The sequence below is a fragment of the Phaseolus vulgaris genome, chromosome 6 (genome assembly GCF_000499845.2).
Source record: "Phaseolus vulgaris cultivar G19833 chromosome 6, P. vulgaris v2.0, whole genome shotgun sequence".
Taxonomy (NCBI): Eukaryota; Viridiplantae; Streptophyta; class Magnoliopsida; order Fabales; family Fabaceae; genus Phaseolus; species Phaseolus vulgaris.
The window spans coordinates 29,601,808-29,627,587 of NC_023754.2; the positions used below are offsets into that span (position 1 = coordinate 29,601,808).

Below are 25,780 nucleotides of genomic sequence, written 5' to 3' on the forward strand. Positions count from 1 at the left end.
ATTCATTAATCTCAAATTAATCTAATTAATTATAAGTTGGACCGCTACCTTTATACTCTAGAATTGGATACGAAATGTATATTTAAAACCATTGAATGTATAAACTCTTTCCTTTAATACTCTCAATCAAATAACAAAAGAATTCCTTAAAAGATCAATTAAAAAACCAATGGATATGAATTTAATTTCTTTAAATTTTGAACTATACACCCATATATATGATTTATGAAAGGAAAAAGAGAATTTATTGTTGAGTGTCTGAGTTTCCAAGGGCCAGGTGTAGTAGGTGTTTGCCATTAATCTGCACAAATGAGCCACGTGGCAGGCTGCTTCTTCCTGCACCTCCATACCTTCTTGTGCCACCCCATAAATTTTTCTTATTCCAAAAATACCCTTTTCAATATTCCGGATTACATAATCCGGAAGTCTTTTTCCAGATTCAGAATTAGCTTCCGCATTATGTAATCCGGAAGTCTTTTGTGATTAGCTTCCGGATTACATAATCCAGAAGTCTTTTCTATACATAAGATTAGCTTCCGAATTATATAATCCGGAAGTCTTTTTTCCAGATGTGTTATTAGCTTCCGGATTACATAATCCGGAAGTCTTTTCTAAATATGAAATTGACTTCTGGATTATGTAATCCGGAATTTATCCGGATTACTTAATCCATAGGCTTATTATTTCAAATTCAAGGGGTGAAAAAAAAGGATAAAATGGTATTTTCATATTTAATATGGGGATGGCACAAGAAGGTATGGAGGTGTAGGAAGAAAGAGTCCACGTGGCATCATGCGACTTACACTTTAGGCCCATTGTTAAGTCTCAAAGACAAAACCTGAATGAACTCTGAACAAACAGATCAATTATTATTATGTACATGGATTCACCCATCAAAAATCCAAAGGGCTTAAAAGTAAATTCGCAGAAGAGTAGGGGTAAATTCCGTCCAGAAGAGGATTTTTTGTTTTCGCACGTGTGTCTGGTGGTCACCCCGTTTTAGTCGCACGCCTGGTTCCTTTCTTCGTTTCGTCTCCCTCACATCGCACACGCTTTCGCTGTCTCCCTCTCACTCTTTCTCAGGTAACACAAATCCCTTCAAACCTTCTTCTTTTGTTTGCAAGAACGCGCGCTCTCATTCGAATTCTTTATTTTCTTTTTCCGTAACTTTATTTCGACGATTCGTAGTTACTCCGAGAAAGACGATGACAAATAACCGAGAAATTCGTTTTCGTTCGTTAGTTTATGCGACTTTTGATTTCTCTTTATTGCTTCCGCCTTTCCTGAGATGAGATGTTTATAGTTTTGATTCAAAGTACATAATAAGTAGAATCTTGAATAGAAATTGTTTTCTCCCTATAATTTTTTTTATAAAATTTGTTCGGAAACAGGATTTGTGATCGAAAATAAATAGTTTGTTATGCTGTACTGTTTACTGCTTGCACCTTTCGATTTTGTTCTGTGGATTTTGATAGCTGCCGTTAAGTAGCTGTGTTGTGCTTTTCTTTTGACAATGGAGTGTCTCATACTCTTAGGTCTTTTGTAACTGTGTTGACTTTTGTAATGTTACAGTCACTTCAAACACTGGAATCACCGTTTACCATTTTGATATAATCCCTTGGTGAAATTGATTCTTTATGATTGGATTTTTGCATTAAGCTCGTCTAATAAAATGTAGATTTGAGTATTGTGTTTTATAGCCGATGCTTGGAAATTTTGCTGTTTTAAATATTGCAATCTACCTTCTTCTCTTTTCTGTCTTGTAGCAAAGATTAGCCATACTCTGTATACGTGCTATTTAGCTTGCACAGCAAATTGTAGATTTGAGAATTTTGTTGTGCAATGCTGGCTTTGCAAGTTTCAGTTTCAGTCAGTTATCATGAACACTGTAATGTACATATGATGTTGAATTAGAAAGATTGATTCCATCTAAAACATATGTTTGTTTGCATTTAGATTGTCTAGTAGTTTGTGGAGTCATTGTAGGCAAATAGCTTAGTTGCTTTGTTTTCATTGAATGTTGAAAATAAACCAATGGGTATTAATTACTGTTACTATTAGTTTGTTAAGATGATGGATTTGGAATTATGGTTTAGAATTGTAATTTTAACTCCAATTCTGACAATTGGAATTGGTTTAGAATTATAGATTTCTTGCATGGTCATGCACAGAGTTTGACATGGAATTAGGACTTAAGTGAAATTTCAATTCAATTGTGTGATTATAAGGTCTAAAGTTTGCTAATAACTGTGATAATAGGGGCAGAGGTTGCAGGGTGGTGGAAGTAAGGATCATAGTAGTGGTTTATAATGGTGGCTGGTAGCCATGTAGGAAGGTACCTGCAGTGGTGGTGGCAATAGAAAGAGGAAGAGCAGTTGCACAGTGTTGGGGTGAGGAATTGACAACTTTAGGGTGTTATTTAGGAATTGGAAAGGACTTGAGCTTGTTATTTTGTAATTCCCTTGACTGCTCTTGGAATTTACGATTTGACTTCCAGAAGGACATCTAAATATAAAAATTAGAATCAGTTAATAGGCGCAATTCCAGTTTCAAGTTTCAATTCCATGCTCAACTCCAAAACACCAAATCGACACTTGTAGATATTTGCTGTCACATAATTAATTATTAATCTAAATGGATGGACCATTGTCATTGTTAGATGATTGAATATATCAGTCTATTTGTTTGAGGTTTCAGATTTCTTTGATTAACTTGTATAAGGATCCTAATTCTCCTTTCTTACAAATTTTATCACTCAATTACATTTATGATGTAGGAACACACATAATGACGTGATTTGGGTTTCGGGTTGTAATCTTTGTATAACTGAGAATTCATATATGTCAAAAAGAAAGTACCCTTTAATTTTCAAATTATGGACATGAGGTAATGTCTATAAAGAAGAAAAGAGATAAAATATTATCAAGGAAACCAGCTCTCATTGGTACACTTTATCGATGATCTTTTAGGCTTGTATTTGGTCTTGAAACTTACCTATTACATTATTCCATTATCTTTTGCAGACATTTGGCCATACAATTAACACCATGAATCTTATTTCCTTTGGTTAAACTATTCATTTGGCTTTTTAATTGTCCGTATTTTAAGTTTTAGTTCTGACTGGAGAAACCTATAAGTTTAGTCTGTACGTATTTATAAAATTCAAGTTCTGGTCCCTATTAGTAACGTGGGAGAAAACTATGGTGATATAAAACTTCTGCAAAAACCCTTTGACAATGATACACCTCCACAAACTGATGATGTTTTTAGGTATTGAGATCCTCTTTTGTTCACAATAAACAGGAGAATCCTGTTTTTAATAAAAATAAAAACCAATTAAAACAACAACAAAAATAATGGAAAACATAAACCTCTAATCTAGTGGGATAATGGGTTGGTTATATTTCAACTGTGTATATTGAGTAAAAAACACAATAAATGGTTAAATCTATTTAACAGAACTTCTCATATTTATTGTAAACAAGAGGGTCCAAATCCATTATTGAGAATGTGTCACGTAACCCTTAGATGGTTAGTTAGGTGTTTAATAAGTCAGCCAAGTGGGTGATGATATATATTAATAGGAAGAGGGGAGTTGTTCATTGTGTTAAATGGAAGTGTGGAAAGGTCTAAGGTACTCTCGAATTAACCTAAAGAAGTATATCCAATTGTTCTATATGCGTAACTGAGCAGTGATGATAAAATTTCTTTTGTGCCATGCCTTGAGTGTTCTTCGTTTTTCTCCCTTGTTGTTTATTCTACTTGTTGTGAGACTTCTATCAACACTCCAAAAATAGTGGAATTTAACTTTTAACTCTTTTCCTATCCTACTGTGGTTTATCATTTAAATAACTCCCCCGTTGATGTTTTTTTCAATATGAATGAAATCTCTGTTTTCTGAGTTGTAAGAGGAAGATTTAGCTAAAGAAACAGCTATTAAAAGCTATCCGTGTGTTTCTAATAATGATTGTACAACATTTAGCCTAGAGTCTTTCTCATTCAAGATTATAAAGAAAGTTGGCGGATCATCTTAGTGTATTTCAGCTTACCCATAGTTTAAGTGGCCATTTTACATAAGAAAAAAACATATCCCGTTTAAGATTCTCTGATATTGTTATTTTGAGACTTAGGTGAGAACAAACTCTATGCATGGTATTGAGCTTATTGGGGCTTTGGCATTTTTGTAGGTCACTTCTGCGTATTTTCTTTGTATTGATGTTTTATAACCAGCTTTAACATATTGTTCCCTTCAAATATCAATTGGAATAAGGTGAGTGTATTTTAAGTTCTGGCAGAGAAACCAGCTAATATGCAAATAGTTTCGACTTCTTGAGTTGAATGTGCTGTAGCTCTAAAAATGTCTGGTAACAGCATGTTTGGACACTCGTTTGAAGGAAATTTCACTTTCCAATGCACCTAAACTGAATTTTACAAAAAAGCTAGTTATGTTTAACGGAACTTTGTTCCAAACATGCACCGACAATTGTTAATGGGGGACTATAACGGTTGTTAGTGTATGGTTCTGTGATGGTGTAGTGCCTCTTGTGTAATGCTAGATTCTTAGCTTTTACATTAGAAAAACTATGTCTTTTTCAACAGGATTAATTGTTCTTTATAACATTTTTTGTAGGAGTTTGTGATCTGAGTATAAAGATGGATCTGAGTAGCATCAAAGATGCATTTGATCGTGTAGCCAAGAAGCAAAAATTATCCTCTTCCAAGTCTCAGGAAGTTGTTGACCAGGTGGGGCGTGAAATTGAGCAGGCGTTGGCAACAATTCATTCACCCCATGACCTCTCTTCTCCTGTTGACCAGAAATCCGTTCTCACAGAACTTAAGTTCAAGATTAATGCTATTGGACCACTTCAACAGCTGGAAGGTTCAAATAAGGAATTGAACGCAAGTCTCAGCAAGTATCAAAAACTCCTTGAAAAAGTGTTAAACCCTGACATATCTAAGGCATACAGAAATGTGGACTTTGATACTCGTATTATCAATCAGATCATTGCAAACCACTTTTACCGTCAAGGTTTATTTGATCTTGGAGATAGCATTGTAAATGAGGCTGGAGAGCCTGATGCAACTGCCCTTAGATCTCAATTTTTGGAAATGCATCAGATTATTGGAGCTATGAGAGAGAGAAACCTTCAGCCTGCTCTGACATGGGTCTCTGCTAATCGAGAGAAACTTCTTCAGATTGGTTCTAATCTTGAGCTTAAGATTCACAGACTGCAGTTTGTAGAGGTCCTGCAAAATGGGACACGAGCTGATGCCTTAATATACGCCCGAACTTATCTTACTCCTTTTGCTTCCGTCAACAAGGACGAGTTCCCAAAGCTCATGGGTTGCCTCTTGTATGCAGGAAGGCTTGAGAGCTCCCCTTATTCTGAGTTGATGTCCCCGATTCATTGGGAGATGACAACTGAAGAGCTCGCACGGCAGTTCTGCACTCTCTTGGGGCAGTCCTATGAGAACCCACTGAGTGTAGCAGTTGCTGCAGGAGTTGAGGGGTTGCCGACCCTGTTAAAGCTGGCAAATGTAATGGCAGCAAAGAAGCAGGAGTGGCTGGAAATGAAACAGTTGCCGGTGCCTGTAGAATTGGGCAAGGAATTTCAGTTTCACTCGATTTTTGTTTGCCCTGTGAGTAGGGATCAAGCAAGTGAAGAGAATCCTCCAATGCTGTTGCCATGCTTACACGTCCTTTGCAAGCAATCAATTATGAAGTTGTCAAAAAACAGCACCCGAACATTCAAGTGTCCATATTGTCCTGCCGAAGCTACAGTTTCACACTGCAGACAACTGCATTTCTGATTGATGTTTGTGTTCCGTACATTTCATTTGTGCAATACATCATTACAACTTTCTGGATGTATATAAAATTTCAAAATATCTTTTAGTTTCGACAAGACCAACGAGTGAATAAAAATTGAAAGAACCTGTCTATACAGCCGGGAGCTCTGTCTATTCTACCATTCTCGTTCATGGTCTTACTGCTAAAACTACAGACTTGTATAATGCGATAGCATACAGCTATGTATATGTACTATATGATTGCGCTGCATATTTTGCTTACTTATCTTTGGGTAATTGGATTTTACAGCAGCCACTTCTTTAACTATACTCAGCATGGATTTTGTGACGTATACCACCTGTATCTATGCTGATTAATAACTATTGTGCTCTAAATGAATTTAGATCGATATGTCCTAACCATTTTGCGGGTTTTACATGTTTCTTTTTAGCGTATTACGAGAAAATATTAAAAAATGTGTACATTTCTTCAATAACCGCATGCAACCCCATGCCCCTTTTATTTATTTATTTCGGAAAAGAAAATGAAAATTACAAGGAACAAAATTGAAGTATGAAGTCCAACTAAATGAAGTAACTTATCTACGGAAAACCAATAATCTTGCTGAGTCCCGAGAAGAAGGAGGGAGAACTAGGAGGCTTGGGAGGTGCCTTCCGCTGACACAGATATTCCTCCAACATCTCTTTGGTGGACCTCGCGGACAAGGGATGAAAATGCGAACCCCACTCTTTAAGAAAACCTTTCACCAAAACCAATTTCTCCTCTTCATCCATGCTGCTCCATTTATCTTGGGCCTGTTCTTCGTTCAGGCCCATATACTCGCACATCTCTCCGAAGAGGAGCTTTCTGCTCTGGCTCATGGCCTCCTCCGCCTTCACCGAATGCGCGTTCATTCTCGCAACCCTAACCGCAAGTTCGGACGCCAGTGCAGCGTCGCTGATGCCGCCGTCACCAGCGGCGGAGCACGAGATTCGTGTGGCGAGCTTGTGGGTGGAGAGAGTGATGGACGAGACTGAGTAGGAGAAAGGGAAGGTGAGCTGAATTTTCAAAGCCATTTGAATGGATGAATTGAATTGATATGTTGTTGTTTCGGAGTGGAGAAATTGGAGGTCTATGTAGCAAGGTAAGTTTCCTTTTTGTGGATTTAAGAATTGCTTTATGCTATTTACAAAACTCAATTATATAATTTAAAAATATATTTTTATATTATGCAATCTAAATTTAATATTTTAAATACATATTTTAACTATATCATTCAAGTTTCCACACGTTCTGTTGTTATTTAAAATATATGTATTTTAGATTTTTCCAATAGTCCATGAAATTACATAAAGAAATTTTGAAAATGAAGAAAGAATAAAGCCTTGTTATACCAAAAAATAATTACACATTGTTTTAATGAAATACACTGGTGCAACATGAAAATTTTAAAATTTAAAATTCTAAGTGTTGAATAAGACTGTCATCTTAAGAATAAAAAAAAGCTTTTCAATCTTAATTTAATATTTTCAGTTGTATGAAATTGTAGTATTCGGTTAGATCAATAACGGATAGAAAATTGATATGAGATAATTGAAAAAATGGTTGTTATGTTTTAGTAAAATATCGTAGATTAACTTTTTAGTTACATAAAAATAGGTAATAACTAATAAGATATTGATTGATAAATATTTTTTATTCAAATGATTTTTATTTATTTCTTATGAATTTGTATACTATTGTTATTATTTAAATTTATTGTTATATTATTCTGAAAATAAAGATGTTATCGTTATTATTTAAATTTATTGTAATATTATTATGAAGAAAAAAAATATATGATTGAAAAATATATAATTGACATTATTTAATCTGGTTTGATATTATCATGAATACAAAAGATAAGAATATTATTATTTAAAATTATTATAATATTCTTATGATGATAAACTCTATAAATAAGATGTGACTCTTCAAAAAATCAAGGGAAGTAGTATTCTGTGCAAAAACATACTGCTCTTGTTGATTTGATATATAATTACAAAAGGATTATCTCGAAACCACTTTCAAACTTTTGACATTGAGAACATAAATTATTATAATTAATAATTATTTAAAATATAATATAATCAGACTTTTAATAATTAGGTATAATTAAAGTTTATAAAATGAATCAATACAACACTATAACTTTGAGATATCATCTTAAATTTGTTATTATTTTTAACTATAGTTTATTTCTTAATTTTATATCAAAGTAAACTTATAAATTTTTAAGTTTTCTTAAACTACACACTGATTTTCTATCACTCCGTTTATAGTTTTGTTTTGAAAACATAAAATATATTCTCAATATTTGTACATTATATTTTAAAAAGTTTATTTTAATTTGAAATATGTTAAGTCGTAAATTTAATTTCAGTACTGAAAATCGTTTTGTCATCTTTGAATCTCTAACATTTTCTTAATATTTGTTTTCAGTCTGCATTATTAAGTTTAGTTACTCCAGTATTTATATAATTAAAAAGTTAAAAATATCAATTAAGATAATAAAATAGTTTAAATAAAAATAACAAATTATTTTTAAACATGCAATTTAACTAAGTAATATATTTATTATTTTCTATAAATAAATAATTGTACACAATTTATTTTTTATTTTTTAATAAATTATTAATAATTTTTTTTACTTTAGTATTTGTTAACGATTCACTAATCTAATTTTAATATATTTTCCTCTTTAAAATGTTATTTTTACAAATAGTTATGGAATTATTAAGTAAAACATGTTTATAACGCCGGTAACAACCATCACGAGAAAAGAAACGAAATTAAACTAAAATTTAGAAGGCCGTTCTAGTCAGCGGCAAGAACATGAGCATGAGCACTGTAAATTGCAGCATCTCAACGTTACAGCCATCTTTTGCTTCTTCTTCACGCTTTCATCGCCGCTTATCTCCATTTATTTCTCCTCATTCTGCTCTCTGCTTCTCCGGTGTGTTACCTCCTCACTCACATCGCTTTTCCTTTTTCTTCTCTTCCAATGGCCACGCAAATTCCGCTTTCCGTAGTTTGCGCTTGTGTAAGAGAAGCACATTTAGGTTATATTTGTTGTGAGAACAGAAGATCTACCGAAGCAGGATTCAAAGAATTAGGAAACAAATAGTTGAATATTGCAACCTATTGATTTGATTCAACTGTAACAATCTACTGATAATTGTTGAATTGCATGTTGATTTAGATTTCCTGCAATAGCTCGCTCTCGATGCGATTTCATGTGCATAACTCATTGTTTAGTGAATTACTAGTTCGGAACACTTATGATTACGGTTTTTGTTTTTATTTTGATGTTATCGTTTTGACTCTCGCTTGGATTCTGACTGATGCTATATATGTTTCTTTTGTTTCCCTTTCTGTTGTGTTGTGTGAATGTTTTTTAGGCTTGTCAGAGACTATGGATTGTGGTGGTGGCGGGGTCCATGTGTGTTTCCATTGCACCGTTGCAAAACCATTCACCTGGTTCGTATTGAAATTAAACTCACTTTCAGTCAACACACTGTTTCCGGTGTGAACTTGAAGCTGACATGTTATATATTTCATTATCAAGTACATTTTAAGATTGAACTATGCAAATCAAGATATTACCAACTTATAAAACGCATATGTCCAGGTTAGGCACGGACAGGGGATCCACAATGTGGAGGGAGATAAGGACTACGATGCATACATGAAGTCTGAATATTTTGATGCGCATATTACGCCATTAGGCTGGCAAGAGGTAAAGCACCACAAACTTATTGTGTGAAACATGCTCAGAAAGGAGAAGCTTATATGTCATGATGTAGTTTAGAGAAGATTCTTTAGTGTTATGAATGTGTAATATTTTTTACTGCTGACAGGTTGACAATTTGCGAAAACATGTCTGTGATTCTGGGACTATGAAGAGGATTGATCTTGTCATAGTATCTCCTTTATTGAGGTATCAACATGCGTTTGCTTCTTTAGTGTGCGACTTAAATGCTTTTGTATGGATTGAGAAACTGTGCCTCTTTATTCTTGAAAGAGTACTTAATTTCTAAACTATTGTACCAAAACAAACTGCTGAAGATCAGGAAATTATTCATTTTTCATTTTCACAAATTTCCCATGTCATGTGAGGTTGGCATGCTATTTCTTTCTTTTGATTTTTTTTTTTTGGCTTAGACCTCCTGTGTTTTTTGGGAACTTTTTTTCATATGGAAACACTGCACTATTTTGCAGTGTAAACTGCTCTGTTTTTATATTTGTCGTATCTGCATTGTGCAGCATGATCAGCTTTTATTGATTGATGAATGTGATGGACTGTGGTTGTGTCTAACTACTATGAAACAACATCAGATAGTTTATGCGGGGAATATGAGTTCCTTTAATATCAAATAGAAATCATGCTTAATTAAGTTACAAGTACATCACATTTGAATATTTTCAATTGAGTTCCTATTAAAATTATTTGTTTTATTGTCCAAATTCTTTTTATTTTTATCCAAATACTTTACTCTGTCAATGGGATAGTGTGACCGTCACTTCCCACTTCCCTCTTCCTCTCTCCAGCTTATCAATCAACTCCTCATTTTCCTTTCCAATCTCCTCCAGCTTTCCAGTCAACTCACTCTTGGCAAGTTGGAGGAGATTGAAGAAGAAAGGAATGAGTCGGGAGGATGAAAGTAATGGTCACATCATTTCGTTGATGATACAATGAAACGACTGGGTACTTAAGTAAAATTAAAAAAATATTTTGGACATTCAATAGAACAAAATGTTTTAGTAGGAACTGAAATGAAAATATATAAATTTATGAGATACTTAAAAACTTAGTTAACCCTAAAAATTATTATGCTAACTTGTTCCTGTTATGGAGTGTCTTCCTGAATGAGGTTGTATTAGTTGAATAAAGCTGTGCTCTAGGTTCATGTACTTCGTATTGGAATGTTCGTTCTTATGAATTGTCTGAAATGCCATAATATGTAAGGTTTTAGGACACTACAAACTGCTGTTGGAGTGTTTGGAGGTGAGGGTTACACAAATAGAACAGATGTGGTACCTCTTATGGTGGAAAATGCAGGAAACAGCAGTCGTGCTGCAATTTCGAGTCTGAATTGCCCTCCCATTGTTGCTGTTGAACTTTGTCGGGAACGTTTGGTATGTCAATTTACAATCTAACCTTTTCTCTCTATTGACACTAAGACATTCTTCTAGGAGACAGTTACATATCGTATTGATACATGCATGTACTACAGGGAATTTTCATTCTCTTTCTCGGCTTGGGCAAGTCACAAAAAATGGATATCTTGTAACTAAAACGGGGTGAGGAGAATTCAAAATGTTATTACTTCCCAGTCAATAGACCTATTCTCGCATTGCATGTTAGGCACTGAGATTGAAGGATGGAGCAAGAGGAATATTTAAATTCAGGTTTTTGTGCATTGAAAATAAGTCCAGACTGCCATTAGATGTTGAACTTTAGACACAATAGACAGACAGCCAACATTGAGGCTGGTTTCATGCATGCATGTATCAAATACTATATCTGTTATTGCTGTGGTTGTTATTGAGATCTCACATTGATTATAGATGAATGGCGAAAGTAAAGCTTATAAAGGCTTAGGCAATCCTCACATGATGAACTGCTTTTGGGCTTAAGTTAGGCATAGCTCAAATTCTAGATGGTATCAAAGTCTGTCATTGATCACAACCCTTAACTACCAAAATGCGACTTTCCTAGTGCCATACATCTTTGCGTTCCAAATGTTGAAGTTTAGATGCACTGAACTTTAGACGGCCAACAACATTGAGGCTGATTTCACATGTGTCTAATACTATATCTTTTATTATCATTATAAAATAATGTTTCTCTCTATTAGTTCCATGCAACGATTACCATAATAGAAATTGTTTTCTATCCCAATTGTTAGCTTCTTTCATAAGCTAGGTAACAATTAATCTACCACTTAACTCTGTTTTTTTTAACAGATGTATAAATCTACACAAGTCCACTTTGTTTTCAGTTTTAAGAAATGAATTTCAAATTATTCAAATCCTTTTCTTTTTGCTTATAATTCCCTTCAAAAAATGATAATTCTAACTATATTTTCTTTTGTACTCTGATGGTGTGTTTGATGAGATTTAATCTATCTAGGCCACAATTCAAAGGCATACTGCTGCATGATGGAAAAGCTTGGCAAACTTTAGTCATAGCAGGTGTTGCTAGTTGGCGTTTACAGAAATCGAATAAAATGATTTTGATTTTTTATTTCTAATAAAGACTTGAATGAAAAAAAATGTGAAATATCCTGTTCAACAAACTTTGATATTTTTCTATAAAAGTTTTAGATTATTACAAGGTCATTGGATAATTGATGTATAAAAATATGAATCACAAATTAAATTTAAATTTGGGTTGCATATAAAATCACTAATAAGGTTAAAGGTTGCTTCTTCATTTACTTTTCCCCCCTAAATATTGTCAGAAGTTGTATTTTATGTTTATACACAATATTAGTACATCTTTTAGTTTTTATGTAAGCTTCTTTAAGCTTGTTATTGAGGTCATCATATGAACCTCTACAGATTTCTGCATATGTTTTCTCATGCAGGGGGTTCATCCCTGCGACAAAAGAAGAAGCATCAGCGAGTATCGTTCTCTTTTTCCTGCAATTGATTTTTCACAGGCAAGTACCTATAATTTTTCACGTAACCAAATTCTGGCAAATTATAATTTGTTCTCTTAGGGTTTTGCCCAGTCACTTTTATTTTCTTTTCAGATCGACAGTAATGAGGATACTTGGTGGAAGACCGATGTTAGAGAGACCGAAGAAGAACTTGCAGCTAGAGGGCTGAAGTTCATGAACTGGTACGATTCAGTTACTGGGAATTTTTATGTTATACTTTTTGTTCCCCCAGGGCTTTACTTATCCTGACCAACTCCTTCAACCCCACCAATTGCTAGATTAAACATGACTACAAGAACACTATATCCAACCTGCAGAACATAATGCTATTCACATTTAACATTTCCAAATGACAAAGATTATAGCCAGGTGAATCTAATTAAAAAAAAAACTTTATCTCCCTTATTGTGCATAATAACCACGACCGAGAAGCGGGAGAGAGCACCCTATTTGTGTGATCACTTAGTAGTAGGAGCCGTGCATTGGAGGAACACATCCAAGTCTTAGAGGTATCTGAGGACCACCTTTTCAGACATCGGTCTTTGAGACCTTGTGTGAGAACAACTTGCATAAAGAGTCATGCGTAGTAGATGTGAATCATGAGATTACTCCATGCGTTTTTCGAAAAGTAAGCTGGCCTTATCTTCCTATTGTGAACTATATCAGTTGGTAAAATATTAATGTCCAATTTGCTGCATGACCTTCTGATACTGTATTACCCTATACTGATATTTTAGCAAGGACCTAACCTCCTCCCCGTTACCTAAATAAAAAATTACTACTCAGCTATAGAATTTGGGAATTACACTAGAATAGTACAATTGAACTTATATGTTTTACAAAGTCAATACTTGGCTTTGTAGTCGTTAATACACTAGAATAGTATATTTCTCTGTGATAGAAAGATAAGATCAAGTTGCCTTTCCTGAATTCATGTTGCCATCACGTCTAGTATTTTTAGTTGGTACTGGGAACTGCTGAGTATTGTGTGAATCTTCTCTAAGGGGCTGTCACGGGAATCGTTAGTGTCTATTACATTTTTGTGAAAAATTACTACTCAGCTATAGAATTTGGGAATTACACTAGAATAGTACAATTGAACTTATATGTTTTACAAAGTCAATACTTGGCTTTGTAGTCGTTAATACACTAGAATAGTATATTTCTCTGTGATAGAAAGATAAGATCAAGTTGCCTTTCCTGAATTCATGTTGCCATCACGTCTAGTATTTTTAGTTGGTACTGGGAACTGCTGAGTATTGTGTGAATCTTCTCTAAGGGGCTGTCACGGGAATCGTTAGTGTCTATTACATTTTTGTGAAAAATAAATAGATAACTTCTTGCTGACTGTTTTATGTTATTGGAACAGATGTATTTTAGCTATATTAATTCATATATCTAGTGATTATTGGTACTTCAAGATTTATGCAATTTTTGTTTAGAAAAGCACAAAAAAAAAAAAAAATCTTTTTTCCTGTAACTTTGCATTCCTCGTGTTTGTAACTAGAATTTGCTATCAAATACCTTTTTTTCACACATTCCACCAAATACGAAGTTGTATATCTTTTAATTATCGATAGTTATCTTTATGTAATTTTTCCTTTAGAAAAAACAATGTTTTTTTTGCCTTATAACTTCTATATCTTTTAATTATCGATAGTTATCTTTATGTAATTTTTCCTTTAGAAAAAACAATGTTTTTTTTCCTTATAACTTCGATGATTTTTATCTAGCTGGAAATTTCCATCCAATATGTTGGGTTCATATGTGTGACTCCAACTTTACTTGTCACTTCATCACAGGTTGGGGACAAGAAAAGAGAAGGAGATAGCAATTGTGACGCATAGATCATTCTTGTTTCATACTCTATGTGCTTTTGGAAATTACAGCCATCACTTGGAGAAGAAAGAATTATCAAAGCCGTAAGTTCACCGATGCCTTGCATTGCATGTGGTTATTTGTTATTCACATCCTCTGGAGCTAACTGAGTTCGTTGTTTTGATTCTTTTTAAATGAAAACATATTGTTTAGTCATGGATTACTCTACAATTTAGTTCCCACCGGTTTTGTTTGCATCAGTTCAAAAAGTACTATTCCCGTTGTTTCATGTGGTGCCTTAAATTTTTAGACATGGGGTGACGTTCAAGTAACTGGCGCTTCTATGTACTCTTCGTTTTTGTACAGTAGGGAATAATTGTCTGGTTTCAACAATTCTTTGCAGCTTTGCCAACTGTGAGCTTCGCTCCATGGTCATTGTTGATCGGTATGAATACATACTAAATAATTTTAAGAGCCTCCTTTCACCAGTCAGGATTTTTTTTTTATTTATTTCTTACCTTGTAGTGTGACAGAATAGGATGACCACACAAATTCAGGCAAGATACCTGCAGGATGCTTAAAGAGGTTCTGCAGAAACTTTCATTTGACTCAGAAAATGCACCATACGGTATTTCATATTTCCCAAATTATGCTTAAAGTTGCTTCTGAGGTACTTGTCCAACCAACTCATTTTAAATCTACTCAGTATTGGCTCATCATCATAAGTAGACAAGTTGAAAATGCTTGATTATATAAATATTTTCTAAATTTTTAATTGGTTAATCAATGTTTTTAACTGATAAATTTAAATAAATGATTATCTATTTCTAATAAAGTTATCTATTGTAATTAAAACATAAATTATAAATATTAATGATTTAAATTACAATTTTATCGTTTATTTGTATATTTCAAATAATATAATATAATATATTAATTTTAAATAAATAGAAAAACAGGTCGTGGAACTAGACTTTTAGCTCGTCAGAATGGTGGACTGATTAGTTTAAAAATATCGATCCATCTTATAATAGATGTTTCTTTCCGCACTCCCAACAAATTTACCAACAACCCAATTATTTGGAAAAGACTATTTTTTCCTTTTTAAAAATGGCATCTACATTAGTTTTTCCAGAATATTTTCAAGTATGTTATCCAAAATTCAGGAAATATATTTCTGGTTTTTCATAATAAAACTTTTCAGAACGTATTTATAAACTTTTAGGATGTTTTTTTTAAAATAAATTTTCCATAATATATTTTTGAAGGAGTTTTCCAAAATAATAACGAATTAAATAAGACTTTCTTTTTTTTATCTAATTGATGAACTGCAGAAAGAAATCCCCAACCCCCCTTATTATATCAGTGGTAGGCTGATGGACCCCCCGAATCACTTTGTTATTTGCCATTTCTAACTAATGCTTAACAGTGTGGTAAATATGAAATACAATGGGCATATTACTTTTCACTTGTGATTTTTTAAATGATGTTTGATTTTGTTTTTAAATTATTACTACCCTTCTCTGCATAAATTATTTCCTAAAAACTTATCAAATCATAAATTGTTCAGATAAATGGGATGCCCGGAATATGAAAGCACAGAGCATTTGCTCATAAATCTAAAAACTTATCAAATCATAAATTGTTCGGAGAAATGGGATGCCCGGAATATGAAAGCACAATGCATTTGGTATATGGATGCCAATTCCCAAAAAATAAATCCAGCCTTCAGAATATCTTCGCTTCAGTTGGCCTTCAGAACATCATAATATGACGCGGGCTTTTTCTTTGTCTCGCCGCAGAGTTTCTGAATAAGTTAGGAAGAACTTAAACAACAAAAAAACATAATAACAAAACATGTAAAATGACAAAATAAGTGGGGAGGCCTTATTAAAATATACGAACCTCAACTTCAGAGGCTACCCGCAGAATAGTAGCTTCCGCCCATGGTCCACCCATTATTTGCAAACCTATTGGAAGTCCCTCTTTATCGTAACCAACCTGCACACAAAACATTTTAGTCCAATAAATAAACTGCATATATATGATAAGTATTCACTTTATTTAGATTAACTTCTAGTTTATCGAAACTTCTCAATTGAAACAAATATTAATTTCCAAGTTACAACACTCCTTGTAAAATATTATGGAGAAGACAAAAGTTCAGCATTGATTCAATTAAGTTGATTTTAACAAATGTAAGGAGCAAAATTATTGGAGATCCCATATTAACTAGAGATTAAGATATTTCATTTTTTATAAGTCAATTTTATAAAGTTGAGTTAAGCTTAAAGTTCGGTTTTTAACATGGTATTAGAGTCATTTAAAGTTTATCCTAACAATAATTTTTTAGACAACTCACCTTATAGGTCAAGTTTTATAAGGTTGAGTTGGGCTTAAAGTTTATTTTTTAACAAAAATTCATTTTACTTCATGATTTATTTTATTTTCTTCTCTTATAAACCTTTGGTGAGAAATTTATCCAAACTGACTAAATATTGTTCAAAATTAGCTATAATAATGGCATTTACTTTCATAACGAAATAACAAACATTATTCATCACTGATTGATTTCACTCTCACTCACCGGGACAGAAATGGCAGGCAGTCCCAGAAGATTTGCAGGAACAACGAACTGCATAAGGTTAGCTGAAAAAAAAAACTGAGTTAACATATGTAAAGAGACAAGTTATTATAATAAGCAGAGTAGTCGCATGACATTTTACTTCGACCGGTCAAGAATGATTTTGTTCTAATAAGGAAAAATGAATCAAGATATCATTGTCTCATTACAAACCCAATCCGAAAATTTAAAAGATGTTTTGTACTTAAGCCTGCTCGAATGGAGTCACACAATGTTCAGTGTAAATAATTGCCACCAACATTCAACTTGAGATTCTTCTACTCATGATAAAATAGTTTATGGATTCAAAGTCTTACGGCTATAGTTGGTGACACTTTTATTTTGTTAACCTACAAGTCCAAAGATCATTAACTCATGTTCTATCAACGGACAAGTTTACTTCGGGCAATACTTACATAAATTCCTCATATTCTTATTACTAAGCTCTCAAATTAAATAATAACGAATAAATTTACCTTTTTAATTCTAGGTCATTGTTAAGGCTATGTAATGTGAGAAAACCATCCACATGTCATCGTTTGATTTAAAAACTTAACAAGGATTATAACAAAAATAAGTGCAAGTTTAGACACTTCAGATACAGTTTTCCAATAAAAAATAAAGTCTTATCTCGTAACCCATTTAATTAAGGTTGACATTTAAGGTTTTCATTAGTTACCGGAGAAACATTAATTTTAATTAGAGAAGACCGAAAATGCTTACAAAATTGTACTTTGTCCTTTATATTATTAGACTGCAACAGTGTATGATATCGGATATAAAATTAATTACAATGCTGCAATGGAAATCATTTCAGAAGAAAAATATCATGAAGCTGTGACTTAAAAAGGTGACGCTAATTGATTACCTGTAGTCTGCATATCTGTTTCACCACTTTTAAGAGCACTAGGAGGTATTCTGGGTGCTGTCATGCTGTTATAAACAAAAGACAGTTCAGGTGCAGTTCCTCCATATCTAGTATTCCAGCCAAAACACCAAAACCTTACATCCAAAATAAGATGTTGAATTTTTATTTTTTTTTGTGTCAATGATCTTTGTTTTTCAGTCCCATCCTCCCCAAAATTATCCATAAATACAACCCACTAGAGCTGCCACTAATATAACAGACCTGAGACGATCATATCTGATAGGACCGTTTGTCTTTCAATCTTTTTATTTCTTGGATGGAAGAAACATGACTTGAGGGTAAAAATAGAAAAGAAGAACAAATGAGTCGTGGGTTCAGGTGTCTTTCCATTTAACAAAATTAACATATTAACAATTAATATTCATCTATAAAAAAATAAGTATATTTTTTATACTATCGTGAAAATATAGCTATTTTCATACCAATAATGCCATCAAACATATATACCGTTATCCATACTGTCAAAAACTAATTTCCAAGCCATTCAAAGAATTATAGAAAAAAAGCAAATCCGCTTAAATGAACTGAATAATTGCAGGGGTCCTTTACACTAAGGAGTACTCTACCATGTTATACATACCCAGTGGTCGGAGTTACTATGACATCCACTTTCTTGAAAATCTCCATGTGGTAATACATATTCCTTCGTCTGAAACATTTACCATAAATTTTAGAATCTACATACACAATTTCTAGTATGGTTTACATTAGTCAGTCTGTTCTGACGGTTATTAATTTAAAAGATTGAAAAATTATATTTTGACACCCTTTATAAAATACAATTACTTGACATCTTTATTATAATGGTATGATAATATAATACTTAAAAATTATCTTGTTAATTTAAACATTCATATTATTATATTATTATAACAAGTTTTTAAGTACTTGTATACAAAACAAAGGGTGTCAAGATATCATTACAATTGTAATATATCATTTTCCAAGGTCATGAGTAAGTACAGGAACATATGTTTGTCATGTTTATTATAAAGTCTTCTCTCACCTGATACATTGGGCTGCAACATAATCTGCTGCTGTAAATGACCGAAAAAGAGCCAAACTTGTCCGAGTATCATATGCCAATTTTACACCTTTCCTACGGAAGCAAAGAAATAGAGGAAGCCACGATAAACTTCTATAGGCACGGCCTAATATTAACGACTTTTAATAACAGACTAGAAGGTGTCTTTTAACAATTTGGACTACAAAATGAAATTACCAGGCTTCAGTATATACTCAAACATACCCGTCTTCACAATCAGGATTCAGCGAACATAAGCATTCAGAGCCAATAGAAACGACATGCGCAGTTCGCATCTCAAGAAGCTCTGGTATAACAATTTCTATAATCTTCAAATAAATATACACTACTTAGCGCTGTTTAAATCTATCATGCTAGTGTATTAAATGATAGAATGATGAACTTACTTCACAACCATGCTCCTTTGACAGTAGATTAAGTGCATCCTCGCATTTATCGGATATTTCAGTTGAATGCACGTCATTAAACCACTTCACAAGAATAAATATATTATTTAGAAAAAGTATGTCACATAAAACTGCACAAAATCTATTTTGAAAGGATAAGGTAATTACCGGAGTGTACTTTCCTATTCTTAAAAATCCCAAGGCATTTGAATGGTCATTGGATGACAGAGTTGGCAAACAAGGTGGTGACTACAATAAACACAAAAATATATGCATCAAACTTACTCACTAATAGCTAAGTTTTGTATAGAGAATAAAGTATAGAAAAACACACTCGAGTTGGTTTAGTACTTCGTATGTCATATACACATCCATAACATAGAATTATAGGTCTAAAAAATATTATTTAGAAAGAGTAGCAGTACAAGGGAAGCGTAAAATGTTATTATAGGTACAGGTTTACTTGGTTATGGCTGGGACACAGAAATTGTCAACGTCACGGTAATCTACTCTCCTAGGTTTGATACATCTCCTTTTCAGTTAGTGCTTTTAAATGACTGGGGTCAATGTTCCAAAGTTGGACCCTAGTTTTTCTTGTCACTAATTTTGTTATGAAAAAACGATTTGGCTTTATTTAATGAAAAATTACTTGAAGAGACTAACTCAATCCACAAAATTAGCTATGTAGTTCCTTCTTGAATTTAGGCTTGTGACCTAATTCAACACAATTAAACCAGTTTTTGAGATGAGAATTGTCCAAGCCTTATAAGAATTACCTTGGTCACATCTTTAGGCAATTAATGTACTCGAGGTTGCAGTTCAGGCAGCTCAAAGAGGCCATAATAAGGCAGGCTTAGGGTGACTAATTAAGGCAATTTTCCAACAACAACAACAAAACTTACCGGTCTTAAACTGATTCTATTTGCAGGCGACGCTCCCAACATTGCCGCATACCTGAATCATTAGGACCAAAAGATCTGTTATATATCTTTAAGAAATCAAGCCATAGTTATAAGGGTTTTATACTTGATATCAACAACTGAATTTCTAAACCAAACAGCTTGAAGTCCACATGCACGTGTAAAGTTGAGAGCAGTCAAGTAAAATGAAAGAGTTAGTCTGAAAAAGGTAGCATAAAAGAGAAAGTGAGAAGTATGCATTGCATACACTAGCATGACGTCCTCCACTGATGAAGCAATAGGACCAATAATTTCCACAGTCCCAGAATCGCATAATGACCTGTAAATAAAACCAAAACAGGTGAATGCTCAATACATAACAACTTTAGCTAGCCAAACACTACAATGTTTTCTAATACAACTAAATATTTAGTTTCCATATCCTTTTTAATTCTAACCAATTGAATAGAGAACACCAATGCCATCTGATGGTATATTGAATAAGAAGCTAAAAGATGAAAACAGAGGCATTTTCAATGTAATAGATTAAATTGTTGATTTTCCCCCTCATAGTCATGAGGTATTTGGCTCATATATTTTAAGTCTAATACAACAAACTTTCTTCAATTAGCCATAAAGGAGTTTCTTCAACATCTTGTTAACTATGTTTTCAACCATGGTTTTCTTCTTCCTTGACCAAACTTCTCAGGGTTGTCTTTGATATGAATGCCCAGGGAGAAAATAGTAATTTCATTTCACAGTCAGAATAGAAAATGGTCAAAATCCTGACCCCAACTAATAGGAATAGGATCACAAATCATAATTGTTGCTACAATGTGGTACAAAATACAAAAAAAAAAACTTTTTTGAAGAGCAAATACTAGACATAAAGAGCTAGTAATGATTGATCCATCGCATAGTACAAGAAATTACCCCTCCATGCTTGTCCGCCCATATGTCGTCTTCAATCCCACCACACCACAAAGGGAAGAAGGAATACGGATTGAACCTGCCGTTTTCCAAAAATTTTAAAAATATATTGCATAAAAAATTTGCCAAAAAATTAGTTTAATACATTAGATTTGTACAACCTCCACCATCAGTTCCCAATGCAGCAGAACATATTCCAGAAGCAACAATTGCAGCTGGACCTGAAGAAGATCCACCAGTATACCGATCAGGTGCATGAGGATTTCTTGCAGTTCTGCAACTCAAGAAAAATCAGTTGAGTAATCAACGGAGGTAGATTCTGATGAACACTAAAAAATACAAGCAAACCAAAACAGTTTTCAATGTTATGTAAGATTCACGGAAATTACTGGTGTGGAAAACTATCCTTTAATTCCTAGAGGCCTTTGACACGTGTCCTTGTGATAGAAACTTCTTCTCAGTTCACATAACTAGGGAATCAGGCCCAGTAATTGCATAAAACTGAGAAAGAAATAACAGAAAACAAAGAAGAAAAGACAATGCAGGTCATTTGACAGACCTTTAACCTCACATCCAATTCCGCACTCAACTCCTGTTTACCACCCCAACCTCACTCCCTTCCTTCCTTTTAGTCCCTTCAACAGATTCCTTACTGCCCCTAACTGTCACATTGGCAGATTCCCTTACACATGCTCTCTTCATTTTAAACGAGGGTGCAATCCCCTGCTACTCTTCTACTTCTTTATATAATAATTGACACAACTTCGTTATGAGACAGAGTCTATTATGTTGCCATATCACATTTTGTACCTTTCAATAATGTTTCTTATGTTTCAAACAAAAAAGATGAAAAACAAGTGAAGTGAATGACAACACAAAGACATTTGTTAACATATTAGATAAATATATGGAAAGAAGGAAGAATGGGCTAAATTTAAAACCTGTAAATATATTAGGAAAAGCAAGAAAAAATCATTATGCAGATAGTGACATCAAGATTTAAATTAACATATTATAAACTTACCCATAATTAGGATTATTTCCTGTTGTACCCATTCCTAACTCATGCATATTTGCTTTCCCTACGAATATGACACCGCAGCTTCGCAGTCTTGAAACACAGACTGCATCCTTCTTTACAGTACGTACCTCATGCATCCATGTCGATGCTCCTGTCATCATCAGAAGAAAATTCAAAGGCTTTTTTCAATTACTTGGACAAAATATGATGCCAAGATATACATGAACTTAGACGGGATATACTTACCCTTAGATGGATGAGGATAACAATCGATGTCATCTTTGATGGCCATAAAAATTCCATCCAATATCGACAATGGATTTCCTACATGATCAAAGTCCAAGAATATAACTTGCGTAACTGTGTGTCTGTTCCCACCATGTCTCAACATAATCATGTGTGAAAGATTTAGGTAAGCATCAGAATCATACAAGATTACCTGCTTCAAACCTCTGAGTAGATGCTGCCGCCTGCTCTCGGACTTCCTCAGCTACAAAGGATATCAATAGTGGTATAGGAGGTTTATTTCCTCCATTCTCCTCTATAATGGAGATTATGTGCTCGGCAACCTATAAATTCCAAGCGAAATTGTTTCATTTTACAATTTAATTTGAATAAAGAGAAGACAAAACTGTACTCAGTTGATGGCAACAAAATGTGACATACCAAGGATGGGGTTACTTTTCTAGATCGATAAGCATGAGCATAGTCGCGTATTTTCCAGTACCGAAAGGATGCATGTGAATTTTCCAAAAATTCAGCAGCATCATAATGTGGAAGACACTTCAAGGCAGACACAACTCGATCTTCAGGTCTCCCATCTTCTTCAAGGACAACAACACCAGGTTCCGTTTCTAAAGTAACATTACAAACATCAAGGAGGGTTATATAATAAGCAAGCATCCTCGAATGTAAGGCAAATAATTTGACACAATTACTAATATCCATTATTATCTAAGGGAAATTTGTTCCTCCTATCCCATTCTAATTGTCTTAAAGAACTTCAAATTTAAGTAAATCCAACATATAAACCCACCAACAATTTAAGCATACAATTATACTATTAAGACTGCAATATTGAAAAGAAACAATTCATTCACAGATGAGGAGAGGGAGCCACCTTGAGGTGGATATTCAGGCTTAAACATGGGTTCCTCAGGTATCACAGTGTGCTGCAATATCTGTCATAATAAGAAAGAAAAATAAACGGACAACATATAGTCAATTTGCAATGCTACTGTCGAGCACACGCAACTGAAGTATTGTTCATAAACAACAATGACAAACTGAAACAAAACACCTTTAACCATGAGACATAAGAATAAGACATTAGTCACTAATTTCAGCTACAAAACACACACCTTGTCAATTTTATTTTGCTTCTTCAAAACATTAATGATCATAGGGCCGATCAGCGGAAGTTCAAGTATCCTCACAAATAATCTAAACACAAATCCAGTCAAATGCGGAGCTGCAAGAAATAAATAAACAAACAAAAGAAAGAAAGAAAGAAAATGGAATCAGATGTTAGTATCAGAAACTGCAAAATCAGCATGATTGCAGAATAAGCCAGTTAAATTACCTTGAACCACTTCACGTTCGTACTTAATTGAGGACAAGTCAACGTCCTTAGCCGGCAACATTACACGTTTTTTCCCCATCTTCAGAGATTTCGAAACACCGACGATCCTCTTCTTTCAACTTCGTAACTGAATTCAAACCTTGAAAAATAAAACGAAACAAGTAAATTGGAATCGGCGGGAGAAGAAACGACGAAAGCGAAAAAGGAAGTAGGAAATTGCAATTGCAGAGCGAAACCTATTAAATTGTGATTTGAGCGATGAAGTAAAGAAAGTGATCGTAACCTTTTTCATTTGTAGGGAAGCGTCGATGGTTCTGTGAGTTCGGCCATGTCACTGTCTTGTGGATGTTGTTTCATAAATGCTCTTATCACAAAAACCACGTTTCCATATTCAAATCTTTCTTACGGTTGGTGAAACCAACTAATCTATTAAAGTCGTGTACCTTGGCTTTGAGTGTTGTAAATTCTACATAACATAAAGACCTGTAATCTGTATAATATAAACATCTATATATTATATAATTATATAAATTAATAAAAATGTCTTTTCATAGTTAATTCAAAAAAAAATATTATTTATTTTCATAATTATAATAAAATTTTATATAATAAATTTAAAATTTTAAAAAAATTAATGTAATTTTTCTTTTTTAAAACTATATTACAATAATTTGAATTATAAAAATCTAACAAATATTTTTAAATTAAAATTTTACCTTCTAGTTATCTATGAGTGTAGTATTCAATACGTATAATTTAAAAGATGTGTTTATAAAATTAAAACTTTATCTTCTACCGTATTGTATGAGAGTATTATATGAGTATAGTATTGAATACGTATAATTTAAAATACGTGTTAAAAACTTATAGATTATAAATATGAGATTAAATTCTTAGTTATTTTATAATTACCTCAAATATATTTTTTAATCCCCATAAAATAATTGTGTTTTGATTTTGGTAGTGCAGTATTTAACCAGAAGTTAATTCAGTATTTCAAATATAATATCAGTAAAAAGTTATATATTAGGAAAAAAAAATTTCAGCAGGATAAGTAATACGAACCAAAATTTTAAATTTTAAAATTTTTAAAAAATCATAAATCAAAATTCATAATTCATAATTCATAATTTTAGAAAAACTAAAAACAATGTCAAATTTGACCTAATAAAAGAATAGAAACTAAAATTTTGAAGTAATATAAACATGAGTAAGACTTTATAATTATACTTAATATTCATATTCGTGTATCTGTCTTCAAATATTTTTTAAACTAGTATTTAGTGAACTTAACTAATTTAGCCGCAAATATAATGTTTTCTTAAAAATACATTGGTTAATATAATAAATTTATGTTAATTATTGTCAACATCAGAAGTGTCTGTATATGGTTAATTGTCGTGTTCCATGTTTGTTATCCATATGCTGCATGATATCGACCTTCTCCCTAAAATGCAAGGAACTTATATTCAATAATAAGAATAAAATATATTTTTGTCCATAAGATTCTGAAACACTAATTAAGTTTTACATAATGGTTGATTTTTTAGATCTAATATCCATTAAATAAATAATTTTCTAGATATATAAGTAAGTATAAAATTTATTTTATAAATATATTTTATAAGATTAAATTAGGTTAAAGTTTATTTAAAGATAGTATTAAAATTATTTAAAATCATTTTTAAAGAAAAATAATTAGACGTATTATGTGGTCATTTGTCATCAACTTTTATTATCAGATTATCTATGATAAAAAATCCCAACCCAAAACTCGATCTTATAAAATTAAATTAAATTTAAAATAACTTCTTAATTATTATTTTTCTTAATCTATAATAAAAACTTTTAGCAACCGAAATTTGAAGTTAAATGAAACACATACAATTTTAAAATGAAATGAAAGTATCGATAAAATAATTAATAAAATGTAACAATTTGAGAGAATAGTATCAAGATTTTTTACGAAAACACTCACAAGTCATAAATACTTAAAAGACTCAATATAAAAAAAATGTCTATTTTTTTTTTACACTCATGTTATAATTCT

General features: G+C 32.8%; 4 protein-coding genes across 7 annotated transcripts; 2 read left to right on the plus strand and 2 right to left on the minus strand.

The window, feature by feature from the left end:
* The first annotated feature begins 851 nt into the window (after positions 1-851).
* On the plus strand, positions 852-6,102 carry LOC137832723 (protein RMD5 homolog). Of its 3 annotated transcripts, none has more exons than XM_068641034.1 (2): positions 852-1,083; positions 4,631-6,102. In XM_068641034.1, exon 2 carries the CDS (start codon positions 4,654-4,656, stop codon positions 5,809-5,811), a length of 1,158 nt encoding a protein of 385 aa, XP_068497135.1. In that variant the 5' UTR covers positions 852-1,083; positions 4,631-4,653; the 3' UTR covers positions 5,812-6,102. The 3 variants fall into 3 exon arrangements, with proteins under 3 accessions (XP_068497135.1, XP_068497136.1, XP_068497137.1); XM_068641035.1 differs by having other exon boundaries at positions 1,082-2,390; XM_068641036.1 differs by having other exon boundaries at positions 1,082-1,237.
* Positions 6,103-6,393: 291 nt separating this feature from the next.
* On the minus strand, positions 6,394-6,867 carry LOC137833582 (uncharacterized). Its single transcript, XM_068641923.1, has one exon. It carries the CDS (start codon positions 6,865-6,867, stop codon positions 6,394-6,396), a length of 474 nt encoding a protein of 157 aa, XP_068498024.1.
* Positions 6,868-8,637: 1,770 nt separating this feature from the next.
* On the plus strand, positions 8,638-15,130 carry LOC137832724 (phosphoglycerate mutase-like protein 1). The gene is given in 11 exon segments (XM_068641037.1): positions 8,638-8,786; positions 9,232-9,261; positions 9,264-9,310; positions 9,462-9,569; positions 9,691-9,770; positions 10,807-10,969; positions 12,424-12,498; positions 12,592-12,680; positions 14,301-14,420; positions 14,720-14,761; positions 14,842-15,130. Coding segments are annotated over 11 exon segments (888 nt in total). The 5' UTR covers positions 8,638-8,665; the 3' UTR covers positions 14,855-15,130.
* Positions 15,131-15,905: 775 nt separating this feature from the next.
* On the minus strand, positions 15,906-24,198 carry LOC137832722 (fatty acid amide hydrolase). Of its 2 annotated transcripts, none has more exons than XM_068641032.1 (21): positions 24,014-24,198; positions 23,731-23,869; positions 23,510-23,619; positions 23,269-23,329; positions 22,815-23,002; positions 22,588-22,717; positions 22,395-22,472; positions 22,152-22,299; positions 21,289-21,401; positions 21,131-21,206; positions 20,466-20,537; positions 20,201-20,252; positions 19,467-19,547; positions 19,299-19,382; positions 19,117-19,220; positions 18,874-18,966; positions 18,448-18,516; positions 17,808-17,872; positions 16,904-16,965; positions 16,222-16,317; positions 15,906-16,123 (listed from the first exon to the last, which is right to left on the minus strand). In XM_068641032.1, exons 2-21 carry the CDS (start codon positions 23,807-23,809, stop codon positions 16,061-16,063), a joined length of 1,824 nt encoding a protein of 607 aa, XP_068497133.1. In that variant the 5' UTR covers positions 23,810-23,869; positions 24,014-24,198; the 3' UTR covers positions 15,906-16,060. The 2 variants fall into 2 exon arrangements, with proteins under 2 accessions (XP_068497133.1, XP_068497134.1); XM_068641033.1 differs by having other exon boundaries at positions 23,967-24,131.
* Positions 24,199-25,780: the final 1,582 nt, after the last annotated feature.

Coding starts and splice junctions, on each gene's coding strand:
- LOC137832723 (XM_068641034.1), top strand. CDS start 4,654: ATGGATCTGAGTAGCATCAAAGATGCATTTGATCGTGTAGCCAAGAAG.
- LOC137833582 (XM_068641923.1), bottom strand. CDS start 6,867: ATGGCTTTGAAAATTCAGCTCACCTTCCCTTTCTCCTACTCAGTCTCG.
- LOC137832722 (XM_068641032.1), bottom strand. CDS start 23,809: ATGGGGAAAAAACGTGTAATGTTGCCGGCTAAGGACGTTGACTTGTCC. Junction 22,300..22,394: donor TTATCCTCATCCATCTAAGG/GTAAGTATATCC, acceptor TGATGATGACAG/GAGCATCGACATGGATGCAT. Junction 21,207..21,288: donor ATTGGGAACTGATGGTGGAG/GTTGTACAAATC, acceptor GGAAAACGGCAG/GTTCAATCCGTATTCCTTCT.